This window comes from Salvia miltiorrhiza, chromosome 5 (assembly GCF_028751815.1).
Source record: "Salvia miltiorrhiza cultivar Shanhuang (shh) chromosome 5, IMPLAD_Smil_shh, whole genome shotgun sequence".
NCBI lineage: Eukaryota > Viridiplantae > Streptophyta > Magnoliopsida > Lamiales > Lamiaceae > Salvia > Salvia miltiorrhiza.
Window position 1 is genome coordinate 25,277,089 of NC_080391.1, and position 12,953 is coordinate 25,290,041.

A 12,953-nucleotide genomic window follows, 5' to 3' on the forward strand; every position below is an offset into this window, starting at 1 on the left:
TCTTTTCGCACTCATCTGTCCAAGAAAACTTTATCCCTTTTCTGAGTAATTGCGTCATTGGTCTTGCGATTTTAGAAAATCCTTCAATGAATCTCCGATAGTAACCTGCCAATCCTAAGAAACTTCTTATCTCATCAGGGTTAGTAGGCGATCTCCACTCTCGCACTGCTTGTACTTTTTCAGGGTCCACTTTGATCCCTTCCGATGACACAATATGCCCTAAAAACGTGACTTCGCTGAGCCAAAACTCGCACTTGCTGAATTTGGCATAAAGGCGCTCCGTCCTCAACGTCTCTAGGATAATTCTCAGATGTTCTTCATGGTCCTTCTCGTTCTTCGAGTATATCAAGATGTCATCTACGATACTAAGACAAATTTGTCTAAGTATGGATGGAAAACTCTATTCATGAGGTCCATAAATACGGCTGGTGCGTTGGTTAGCCCGAATGTCACAACCACAAACTCATAGTGGCCATATCTAGTTCGAAAGGCCGTCTTAGGTACGTCTTCTGGACGAATCTTCAACTGGTGATAACCAGATCGCAAATCAATCTTTGAAAACACACTTGCTCCCTTGAGCTGGTCAAAGAGGTCATTTATCCTTGGCAAGGGATACTTGTTCTTGAGTGTTACTTTATTCAACTCTCTGTAGTCTATGCACATTCGCAATGTGCCATCCTTTTTCTTCACGAAAAGTATGGGTGTGCCCCAAGGTGATACACTTGGCCTAATAAATCCAAGGTCCAGAAGTTCTTGAAGTTGTATCTTGAGTTCCTCCAGCTCCTTAGGGGCCATCCGGTACGGTGCCTTTGAAATGGGGGCTGCCCCGGGCTCCAAATCAATGGTAAACTCAATTTGTCTGTCCGGTGGTGGCCCTGGCAGAATCTCCGGAAATACGTCTGAAAAGTCCCGTACAATTGTTACATCTTCTATGCTCTTCTCGGTTCCCGGTTCTCCGTGCAAGTATACGAGGTAAGCTGGGTATCCTTTCTTCATCATTTTCGTTGCTTGTAGGGCGGAGATGATCATCTTTCTCCTTTCCATGCTGATTCCGTGAAAGTGCGTCGGCTCCCTTCCTGGGGGTCGAAAAGATATTCGTCTTTCGTTACAAAGGATGGTGGCGTAGTTCTCGGCTAGCCAGTCCATTCCTAGGATTATATCCACATCTCCCATCGGTATAACATATGAGTTGTTCACTACAATCTTGAGTGATCCTAAGTTCAGTTCTAGATTCAAGCACACATGTTCTACTGTTGTCATCCCTCCTATTGGTGATGATATATTCAACTCCCGATCAGCCTTTTCAGTTCTTAATCTTAAGGTGTCAACACATGCACTTGCAATAAAAGTATGTGATGCGCCCGTATCAAACAGAAGTATGACAGGGGTATTGAGTAGCATGCCCATACCTGCCAGGTTTCCCTGGTTGTTCTCGGGCTGCTTTTGCCCTATAGCATAAGCTCTAGCATCACGAGGCCCTCCCTGTTGTTTCTGTTGTTGACGAGGCTGTTGCTGATACAGCTGTTGCTGTTGTGGCTGATACTGCTGTAACTGCTGAAACTGGGGCTGCTGATACTGTGGCGGTTGTTGCCCTGGGTTTGGTTGAGGATAAGCTTGGATTGCTCGTAGGTGCGGAGCCTGAATCGGTGGGTTTGGCTTTGAACCCGTTCTGTGTTGCTTATTCGGGCACCGATTGGCGTAGTGCCCTCTTTGGTTGTAGTTATAGCAGCTATCACTGCCAGCCTTACAGATTCCCTCGTGATTTTTGTTACACTTGGGGCAAGGTGGGGTCCTCTGTTGGTTATTTCCCATCTGTTTCGGTGCGTTCTGGCTTCCATAGCCCTGTGACTGGAAGGCCTGTCCCTGCCATGGCCCATTCTCGCCTTCGTTCGGGTTACTGTTGTCCCATCTCTTTTTTCCTTTGAAATTCTGATTATGATTTTGATCATGTGGAGGTGCTGGCGTAGGTACAGTTGCAGGTCTTTCTCCTGGCATGGCTGCCTCAATGTCTAACGCTCGGCTGAGCGACTCAGTGTAGGACAATCCTCCGTGGCTTGCCAAAGCTATCCTAATCTCGTGCCTCAGACCGGCACAAAACTTTTCAGCCATCTTTTCATCCGTGTCAACTTGTTCCGGCGCAAATCTAGACATATCGCAGAACATCATGTCGTATTGAGTTACCGACATCTTTCCTTGTTTGAGATTGTAAAATTCAGCTTCTTTCTTCTTGCGGTAGCTCTTGGGTATATACTTGTCATATATACCGGCTTTGAATTGTTCCCAAGTTAGGTTTTCTAACTGCTCTGCTGTCATCGTTTTCATCCTTGCTTCCCACCAGAAATCAGCTGACCCAGTCAACTGAAAGGACATACAAGTCAGGCGCTCTTGATCAGTGCAGCGCAGGAAGTTGAAAATGCGCTCAATAGCGCGTACTCAAGTCTCAGCTTCTGCCGGGTCTCCTGTCCCGTTGAAGGTAGGTGGGTTCTGTCGCAAGAATAGCTCCTCAATCCTCCGTTCTGGCGGTACAGGTGGTTGAACTATTTCATGTTCTGGCCCTGCTTCTGGGCCTCTCTCATCATTCCGGGGAATCCTTCCCCCTCCTCTCGGACGCCCTCGTTTCGGTGGCATTCTAATGAGTCAATACACAAGGTGTTAGCACACTAAACATAATCAAAACGTTCAATCATTACTAACATCGCTCTTATTCCTCGAACTCTACTCATGCTCAACTCAAGTAAACAGTTGGATAACATAATGGATGACTTGCCGCAACTAGTACTAACTAGGGTTTTGAAAAGAGGTAACTCCGCTATGTCACAGCTTTCAAACTATGTAATACACTCTCATTGCCATGAGAAGTGTTCCCACTATACATTGGTTAAGGCAATAGTCGAATCGATGTTCCACCTCGCGTGAATAATCTGAACGAAGATCTACGCCCGTGTCACTATCTCGTGTGTGACACCTTTCTTTACTCCACATTGTATTTTTTTTGTCGATTTCTCGTTTGATTTCCCTTTCTTGTAGCTTACATATCACTTCAACCTGCAGAAAAAAGTAACTGTGTTTCTGCTAGTTTGTTTCCCTTGTTGAGCATGGCGATGTGATGAAGTGTTGAGCTTTTGTCGACTGACTCTTTCATACTAGTAATCATACTAGGAAAAATTAGTTAACTCTTGAGTTCAGAGCAATTGAACTGCTCTGATACCACTCTGTCACGACCGGACTTAATTAAGGATAATTAAACCGGGAAACCATGACTAAGGGAGGGAGATAAGAAGCGGGAGTAGAAAAGAGGAGTGAATAAATAGAGAATGATCGTGCGTTTTCATTGATAACGAAGGAAACATATATATATATATATATATATATATATGTCGAAGGTTTAGTTGCAATGATTAAATAAAACTAGTAAGTTCGGATATCTCCGACTTTAGTCAGAATAACATAAGACTTCTTTGAGTACGCAGCAGAAGTAATAAGGTTTCTGATAATATGTATGAAGACACCCAAGAGTTCTTCAAAACATATAACATCGAGACAAAAGAAGATCCCGCTCGTCACTTCATCACCATCGGCTACTGCTCAACCTGCACATTTAGAAATATACGCAGGGCTGAGTAAAAAGGTACTTAGTGGGCACATATGCCTATAATGAAATATAACATGCTTCGTAAAGTTGTAAATTGTCATGCCATCATAAACAGTACAACAAGGCGGTTTTTCGCTAAAAAGGCCCAAGCTTACTAAATTCATTTGTGATTCTTAAAGTTCGTCTGCAGACTAAGTTCTCTTGTAATCTATCATATTTGGAATTTCGTGCCGGAGAGGTGGCCACCTCTCACGGACACCTGACCGGCCAACCCGCTCAATGACTCACGGTCACACGTGTACACTAGCCCTGGCAGGATAGCAATCAACTGCTCAGGATCCGAATTCGATTACATAACACATCAGATAGATACCATACCAAAATTGAAACATTTATGGCAAGACAACAGTTGAAATGATTTTCAGGTCAAAGATTATGCAACGAAATAACTTGTTCAAATATAACATTAAACTCATTTGATATACATGAAAGTAAACCCACCTGATAGCAAAGCTTTGCTACAGATTAGCGACTCCTTGACGAACTGTTATTCTTGCGCTCGACCTTTAATCCGAGAAAATAACGTAAGACTTTAAATCGAGGGAAAATTCTCAATTAAATGAGAATGCGTAATTTAACTATGCATGAATCTCGTATGCATGAACTATTATTCTGAAATAATAATTGGGGAAGTTCTGCTATTAATCCAGGCTGTCGGATTTAAAACATGACCATCTAGGTTCTGTCTCAAGAGGCCAAGTAATTAACTACTAATTAATCCGTTCTCTTCAGGGTGTTCTAATCCTGCCAATTAAATAAATCCCGCTCCTCGTGGTCGATAGAAAATAAATAAATACTTCGGCTTATTCACTTTATAACTTCATAATTAATCGGGTTTAATGAGAGAAATTCGAATTTGGGCTGAGGCTTCAATCTTCGAGGTCCCTTGTCTGTGTGGAAACGGCTCTCTTTGATGGACAGGAGATGTGACGTCTCTGAAAAGTTACCACCAGATAGGAATGACCTCTGCAGAGATAAGATATTCTGAGATCTCTGCATTTAATGCGGCTGTACTTGTGCGTACGTGGCTTCCTCTGAACGTTGGAAGATCAGTCATAGGAGGAATGTTCAACTGATACTTGACTTTAGTATCAGTCTATTGCGCGCATTAAATAACCAGTCTTCAACTGATTCTTCAATTGATACTTCAGTTGGTATCTGCAGTCTTCAGTCTTCAGTCTTCGACACCGCAAGCTAAACTAGAAACGAACTCTAACACTTGAGTTCAAAACGATTCTAGTCTATTACATTTAAGTCCAATGAATTTTGGTATCATCAAAACAAGGGTTAGGATATTCACAAGGTTCCTAACAGTGTTCTCTTTCTTTTTGTCTGTGGAGTTTGATTTCATATGCATAAACATATCATGCTCGAGGGTGTGAGATGCGTATGTTGAGAGAATGAACTGGGATAGTATAAAATACCTTGAAGTATAAATGTTGGTTGGCTGTTGTTGCTGAGTTAAATGAACTGGAACGACTGAACTTAAAGTTTGGCAGAGAAATGAATGAATGTTTTATCTTGCTTTTCGGATACGGCGTGTCGAATGAACTGGAACTGAAAATTGGTGTTGTTGTTTCAGTAATTGCAGGTGATCAATGGAAGAAGGTGGGGCATTAAAGCAAGGCTTACCTTGAGAACTTGGCTGAACGAAGTGGAGGCTTCTATGCTCTTTGGAAAAAGCTCTTGGTGATAGAAAAGTGATAGAGAATGTGGTGTCCTCCGCTGGAGTTGAGACTAAGTGGAGGGAGAGTTGTTGCTGCACACTTGAGTATGCTAGCTAAAAGGTGCAGAGATAGGGTGGCTGAATGACTCATGCTGTACTTGGCAGCAGGAGGTGTAAAAGAAGTGATGGTGTAGGTGCTGTAGGGGAAAAATGGGGGGGGGCAGCAGTGGCTGCTCTTGCAGCCCACGCTTTCTTCCCTTCTTCTTTTCCTTCTTTCTCTTTTCTTTTCTTTTCTTTATGCAATTGCTAGATTATGGGGTAATTAGGAAGGTAGGAACGAAAGTTGGTTGTGAGTAAGAGTTTGTAAAGTTTGAAAGAAATGAGATGGTGGTGAATAAATGAAGTATATTCATATGTCCCGGTGATTCTGTAACTGTAATATGAATCTAAATTAAATCAGTAGATTTATTTCATTCATCGTTCTAATATCTAAATTAAATCAGAAGAGTTAATTAACTCACGAGTCGAAAAATAATCCTCGACTTAAGTAATTATATAAATAACAATATCTAGTTCCATCTCGCTTAATAAATAACATGACTTCGCTAAGTCAGTTATAACTTTTGAAATAACATCATTGACTGCTTTAACAATATAAATTCAGGATCATAAGCTGAATTCATATCAGGATAATATTCGGGTTTCATTGACTGGCGATAAATAATAAACACGCATTACTGATTTAATATATATATAAAAGAGCGGGTCATTACAGCTTTGCTAGACATGCTTCAAAACATGTGTTTCAGTGTATGGTCTGCCTGAGTTACATCTTGAGATTAATGAATGAAAAAAAATGATCCATCTGTGGCTACAAGTTTAGGATTAAAGCGAATAATAAAAGAATGTGACAATGGTACCACAAATGAATGAAATACTTTTACATACTTAAAAGTGCTTTTCAATTTGAAACCTTTTTCTATGTCATGTTATGAATGATCGAATAAACTGTCTTAATGAAAATCTGAAGTGTTTTAGAAATGCATGCCCGTCGAGTACATTAGTGGTCAGCTCAAATATTTTCTGGTTGATTGGTTGATGCTGATGGGGTAGAATTGAGAATTGAGGTGCATTTGACTTCCGTTGTAACTAGGTTTTATCTGTCTTTCGTTTTCCCTAAACATAATTAAGACTTCTATGTTTATACGTGGAATGACTTATTTGTCGAACTTCAACTCGTAGCTTTTAGTATTATATTAATGAATGTTGGTTATTAGAAATATGGAACCAAACTTATGATCATAAAGTTTTAATTATGTTGTTGGTTGACTCATATAGTTCGATGTCTTTCTTTTTCCAATTGAAACGAACTTAATTTCTTATTTATTCAAGTCAAATAGGTTTTTTAATGTTTACCCTTTTATTTAGTTGCACCTCGATTCAAGTTATTCTTTCAGGAACTGGAGTGTGACAGAAAGGTATCAGATCGATAGAGAGTCGAGTGTCGAGCAATAGTTTAAGCACTGAATGTTGAGTTGTAGTTCAAGCGTCGAGTATTGAGTTTAAACTATTGCTCGACCTTCAACCGCTCGATCGAGCATTCACATCAAGTATGTATAGTGATGGTGGTGGATCTGTGTATTAGTGGCTGTGGCTATGGTGGATTTGTAGATTGTTGTTGTTGTTGGTGGTGGATCTAGGATTGGTGGCGGTGGCGATGACGATGGTGGATCATTAGTAGTGGTGGTGTCGATTTGTGAATTGCACTATCAATAGTGGTGGTTGATTTACCCAGCGCTACGGTTGGCGATGGCATTATGGTTATCATCTAATGGTCATACTCCTACCGTCCACAAAAAATAATCCTAGAACGGAACGACACATATTTCAATAAAAATAGTTGATTGTATTGAGAGTGAAGGAGGGCCCTACTTAAAAAGTAGTGTTAACAATGATAATAATTGTATTGTGAGTGGAGAGAGAGTCCACCATATGATAGAAAGTTTTTAAAATTGAAAATGAACTAATTTTCGTGGACGTCCCAAAATGACAAAAAAATGACTATCATTTGTGAACGGAGGGAGTAATTAATAAATTAAAATATAATCTAAATTTAAATTGATATAAAGATAAAATAGTCATAATAAGTACTCTCTCCGTCCCAATTTAATAGGCCACATGACTTGGACACGAATGTTAATAAACGAATAATTTATAATAAAATAAAAGAGAGAAAATATTTTTTTAAGAACATATTTGTTAAAAAAATAGAAGAGAAAAATTAAAGATATTATTTTTCAAATAAAAGGAGTGATAATTATGTGTGGATCACAATGAGTCAACGACATTAAGTGTAAATAACGAGTTATATAAAGATTATTATTTATGTGTTATTTTTTATTTTGAAAAATGGCTTATTAAAATGGGTTCAAATAAAGAAATACGACGAATTGAATTGAGACGGGGCGTAAAACTTACTAGTATCTTTTAAGTATGGATATATTTATGTTTTATCTTGTGAAAATAAATTATTTTATCCTCAATTTGAAATTACAAACTACCATTCTTCGTGATTTTTGTTGTACTCCGGACTCCAGTGTTCTTTCTCAGAAGCAAAAATCCTTCCATTTTCTTGGCCATGTCTCTCAGCTGCTGGGCTTCTCTGTCCCCACACCTTTCATGTCTCTCCCCTTCTCTCTATACGATAGCAATGAAAAACTTATCTAATTATTATCATGCTTGTTTATCCACAGGTGAGCACCATGCAAAAAGCAAGAATGTTGGGGGCATTGCACAGGTACAAGAATTGATCACAAAAACTGGAATTCCTTCAACCATCACTTCTCCTCTTGCATCTCTACACATGGGAAATTGGGTTAAGCTCATTTGTGGGGCTAGCTTTGAGGTATTTTGTCAAATCACAACATTTATTTGAATTTTACAATCATCATGACACATAGTACCTAAAATTTAGATAAAATTATTATGGATGGATTTATAACTCTCTTTTTATAAAATATTATTTTTTTATATGTGATGTAGGACGTAACTGATATCAGGAATTTGTCTCTGGTTTACACTCTTGCTGGAGGTATAACAATCCAAATTTATGCTATACAAGTTTTTGTCAATTGCTATAGTTTACAGGTTTAAAACAAATAAAATGACCGGTATTGTTTACAGGTTTAAGTTTTTCTATTTTGGTAATGTTGTAATTTGTAGATGTGGAGAGGAAATTCTAGGATAATTATTTTTGGAGTCTGTATACTTGTTTAATGATTAAATTTTGGAACTAACAATGATAGTAAATAGTTCCTTATTCAGTTTTCATTCATTCTAAAAGTTTTAGTTTATTTTCATTAATAAAGGTGCATTAAATTTTCATTTGCCTTAATATAGTGGTGCTTAAATTAAGGTTATTTGATTTTGGATGTAAATAATGGTATAGGAAAATTGTGTCAGTTTTACATTTTCAAGTACATTTTCTTTATATGCGCCAAAAAGGGAAGGGAATTATATTTGAGGGGTAGAGGCAGTATGAAAGTTGCTATCTCCCAACATTTGCCGCGCTGAAATAGTTTGAGCTTTTAGTAAATCAAATTACTATTTATTTGAGCCGTTCTAGTATGCTAGTCTTCTTATTCTAGAAAATTCTAGGTTGTGTAACTCGTCGAATAGTGTCAACTTTCTGAAATTTTGTCGATTTTCATCCTATTTTGGAGCATCCATCTCAATCTTTTGGAACTGAAGTGGAATGGTAGCCTAGGTTCAAGTAATGTAAAATGTGGTGTCGGATTATGTCATTTGGAACGACTTCTAAAAATAGGGCATTGCTCTCGTGTGGTGTCATAGTTGACTGCATTGATTGTGCGGCTGAGGCATCTGTCATCAATGCTGTAAATGAAGGAATTGAAGCAGCAAGATGTATTCTTCCCATACGAAGGCCATGGGTGATGATCAGTGTGAATGATGGTGAAGATTTGCATTTTCGTAAAGCTGGTATTCTCTTCACTCTGAGCTGTGGAACTTGTACATGTTTATGTGTTTTAGTGATTGTATGATAATGATATTTAGAATACAAAGTAACGGATTATTTGCAATATTTCTAAGTTGACTTCATTATTTATGTATGTGAGTGCTACACTAAAAATGAACTTTTTATGTGAGGCTTACTCGATATTTTGCCAGAATTCAATCCAGATGATTGTCCACTGGATTGCTTGAGGCCGTGTGAGAATGTTTGCCCTGCTGATGCAATCTTCTCAAACTCGAGCAAAGCTGATCTATCCAAGGTTTGTTTACGATTTTTCTTAATTTTTTATGTGTTCAGATCCTTGCTTTATATTTATTGTTCCAACTAGGGCGTCTTAGCTGAACGATGTTATGGTTGTGGTCGTTGCTTACCAATCTGCCCATATGATAATATAAGTAAGGCTCTTTGTTCCGGCATATACTTTCAAATATCATTCTCGTCTAATTCTTTACCAATCGTACTGTTATTTTCACCAAATTTGTTGCTATATTTGCTTTGCGATACTTATGTTTAGTCTATTGAGGCAGGAGCAATTACATACGTACGAGATGTTACTGCTACCGCCGAACTTCTGCAACGGGATGAAGTCGATGCAATTGAAATTCACACTAGTGGAAGGTACTTCCTTGCACGTCAGGGTCAAACTAATTGTTCTCTACGGTGTTCAAGTAATTTTGTTGTTCGTAAGGTTGAAGTATGATTCAGGCTTAGAAGTCGACGGAATTATTGAGTTCCCAAGAAAGGAGTGAGGATGCATTAGTATTCAACTACTGCCTACCTGCATTTAGAAACTTAATACGGACTTTTTCCTTACATGAATCATCTGTTTCTACTCTATAAGAAGGAAAAAAAGGAAAAAACAATACTTATGTTTCATCTCTGTTATATGTTATCAGTGTATTAAATTCTGTTAGTTAATGTAGTGATTGTTTGTAGGCAGGCAGAGTCATTCCAAGAACTCTGGGATGGTCTGGGAGATTCCATTCACAAGCTGAGGCTTGTCGCTGTGGGTGAATTGTTCTTTCTTGACCACATTTTGAATATCAGAATATAACAAGACAAAAATATTTAGTTGCCGTTTTTGGGTGTGTGTGTATGTGTAATTGCAGGTTAGCTTGCCTGACTTGGGGGAGTCGACTATACCTGCAATGGATTCTATGTACACAACAATGAAGGCGAACCTCCATTGCCTCAATTTATGGCAGGTTCCAGTGTCGTAAATCCTGCCCCCTCCCACACACACACACACAAACGAGTTGAGGTCCTTTGGTCCACAATTGGTGTTCCTAATCCGTGTTTGGATATTTTGGAATAATTTAAAAAGAACTATCGTCTCATGAAATGGGATATGGAATAGGAAACTATAAAAGAAAGTTTCACATTCTTGCTCATGCTAACTGTAGTTGGATGGCCGCCCTATGAGCGGAGATATTGGTCGAGGCACAACGAGGGAAGCAATCAAATTTGCTCTACATTTAGCCTCTCTCGAAGACAAGCCAAAAGGTTTGGTGACCTTGCTATTCTATTTCCGTGCACTTGTAAATATTTTTGAAAATATCTTCTTTTTTCGTGAAATAGTACTTTTTTTCAAGAAGAGATACAAACACTTCCAATATCTTCGTCGAACACTATCATGAAAATGATGTTGTAGGTTTTCTTCAACTAGCTGGCGGTGCAAATGCTCACACGGTTGAGGGGCTAAAAAAGGAAAGGCTATTTCAAACCACATCCATTTTCGGTACTAAACTACTAACAACGCTGTTTAGTTTGGTAGAAATAGCCTTCTCTTTAAGTTTTACGGGATCTAATGCAGATGATTCGAAGGTGCCTCTCAACGACTCACCTGAAACATCACATGCTTTGATAAGTGGAGTAGCTTTTGGTGGCTATGCACGAAAGGTAACTTAATTTTTCACTTTTTCACTAAGACTGCATTATCTTTGATTGTAAATTTATCATGGGAAAATGAAAGATAAATAAAATTTCACCCTTTAAATCCTTCTTTTTTTTCTCACATTTCCTACTTGACCCTTACTCATTCCTCATTCACACTACAGGTGTGATAATATTATCCATCCTTTGTAGTGTGAATGAGGAATGAGTAAGGGTCAAGTAGGAAATGTGGGAAAAGAAAAGAAGGATTTAAAGGGTGAAATTTTGTTTATCCTTCATTTTTCTAAGATAAATTTACAACCAAAAAGAACGCACCCTAAAACTTCTTTCTTTTTCGAGTTTGTTCTAGCTGAAAACATGTGAATCTCATTGCTGAAACCTTTTCAATCCTCCTCTAGATAGTTGGGAGGGTTCTTAGCTCGTTGCAGTCGGACTATGGGTATGCGCGTCTTGAAGATCACCCAGACCATCTTCTGAAAGCACTGGAGGAGTCTCTTGCTTTGGTTGGGACCGTGAAATGCTACAATGCAACTTAGGAGTAGCCGTATCAACCTCCGGCTTTATATGAATTTTCTCAGTCCAATGCATATTCTTTTTGAGATAATTTAAAAATTTGTGTAGAGAGAAAAATATACTAGGTCTGTACTTGACCTTCTCGAGTGTATTGATAAAGTGAAACTCGATAAATGGACTAAAGTGGCTTGTAACAACTTGTTATTCTATGAATTAACTACTTGCATAAGCATGTTGTCAAAAAAAATAAATAAAAAAAACTACTTGCATAAGCAATTTCTTTGTTTAATCGAAGTGCAGTATGTCTCCGTAAGAACTTCACTAGGATAGTCTAAATACGAATCGCATCGAGGGAGAGAGTGGTGGATCCAAGATTTTGAATTTGGGGGTTGCATAATTATAAACCTAATAAATACTTAATATTGTTAAATGTAGTATATCTTGAAACATTGTTCAATTTTCAAGTCATACACTTCAAAATATTAAATTAATTTACAAAAATTGATTATCTAATTTATTTTTCAACGAGTCTCCATTTCTTGAAAGTGATTGATAAACTCGTCATTAGAAATTTGTAGAAACATTTCTTTCTTAATAAAAATGACCAAACAATCATTTAATTAATTGTAATATCCCGAACTTTTTATTATTAAATTATAGGAAATCGAAATCTTAGTCTAACTATTAAGTAATTTTGCGCCCGAAATGAATTCATTCTTATATCTTTCGAACAAGAGTTTAATTCGAAAATCTATTATTTTGAAATCAATATGTATTTTCAAACAATCTTACATGGATTTATTCAATTATATGCATCATGTGAAAATCACTAATTATTCATGTTCTAGATAAGTTGTTATAGTAGTACTAATAAATCTAACAAAATCCAAGATGAATGCTTTTAACTAGTGGATAAAGATCATATAGGTATATACATCACCACAATCATAGGTACAGATTGTAGGTCTCCCATGTAAGTGTTCCTACATAGATATATGTGTAGGGAAGAAAGACAAAGTTGTTGGAAAAAGAGAAGATGTGATATCAACCTAGAACAAGTATTAGGAAGAGCCACATGCTGCACTCTTATTTCAAGTAAGAAGACAAGATGAGAGTAACCTTCTATAGGAGAATGAAGACATGAGAACAATTCTAGTAATAGTGGACTTGCAACCCTCCTATCTAGGCAAGGTGTA

The 12,953-nt window shown here is 37.9% G+C and overlaps 1 protein-coding gene across 3 annotated transcripts in view; it reads left to right on the forward strand.

The window, feature by feature from the left end:
* The window catches only part of LOC131024236 (uncharacterized), a 39,341-nt gene extending 27,358 nt beyond the window's left edge, over positions 1–11,983 (forward strand). Inside the window, exons 6-17 of one of the 3 annotated variants that reach the window (XR_009101699.1) lie at positions 8,072–8,223; positions 8,361–8,409; positions 9,171–9,317; positions 9,507–9,610; positions 9,680–9,746; positions 9,879–9,969; positions 10,288–10,357; positions 10,461–10,556; positions 10,755–10,854; positions 11,003–11,089; positions 11,176–11,250; positions 11,643–11,780. Coding sequence is in view for 2 of the 3 variants with exons in the window: in XM_057953751.1 (XP_057809734.1) it covers positions 8,072–8,223; positions 8,361–8,409; positions 9,171–9,317; positions 9,507–9,610; positions 9,680–9,746; positions 9,879–9,969; positions 10,288–10,357; positions 10,461–10,556; positions 10,755–10,854; positions 11,003–11,089; positions 11,165–11,250; positions 11,643–11,780 (1,187 nt within the window). In the remaining variant the exon portion in view is untranslated. Of the gene's footprint in view, positions 1–8,071; positions 8,224–8,360; positions 8,410–9,170; positions 9,318–9,506; positions 9,611–9,679; positions 9,747–9,878; positions 9,970–10,287; positions 10,358–10,460; positions 10,557–10,754; positions 10,855–11,002; positions 11,090–11,164; positions 11,251–11,642 lie in introns of all 3 variants that reach the window. The other 2 variants (XM_057953752.1, XM_057953751.1) reach the window with 2 other exon arrangements.
* Positions 11,984–12,953: the final 970 nt, after the last annotated feature.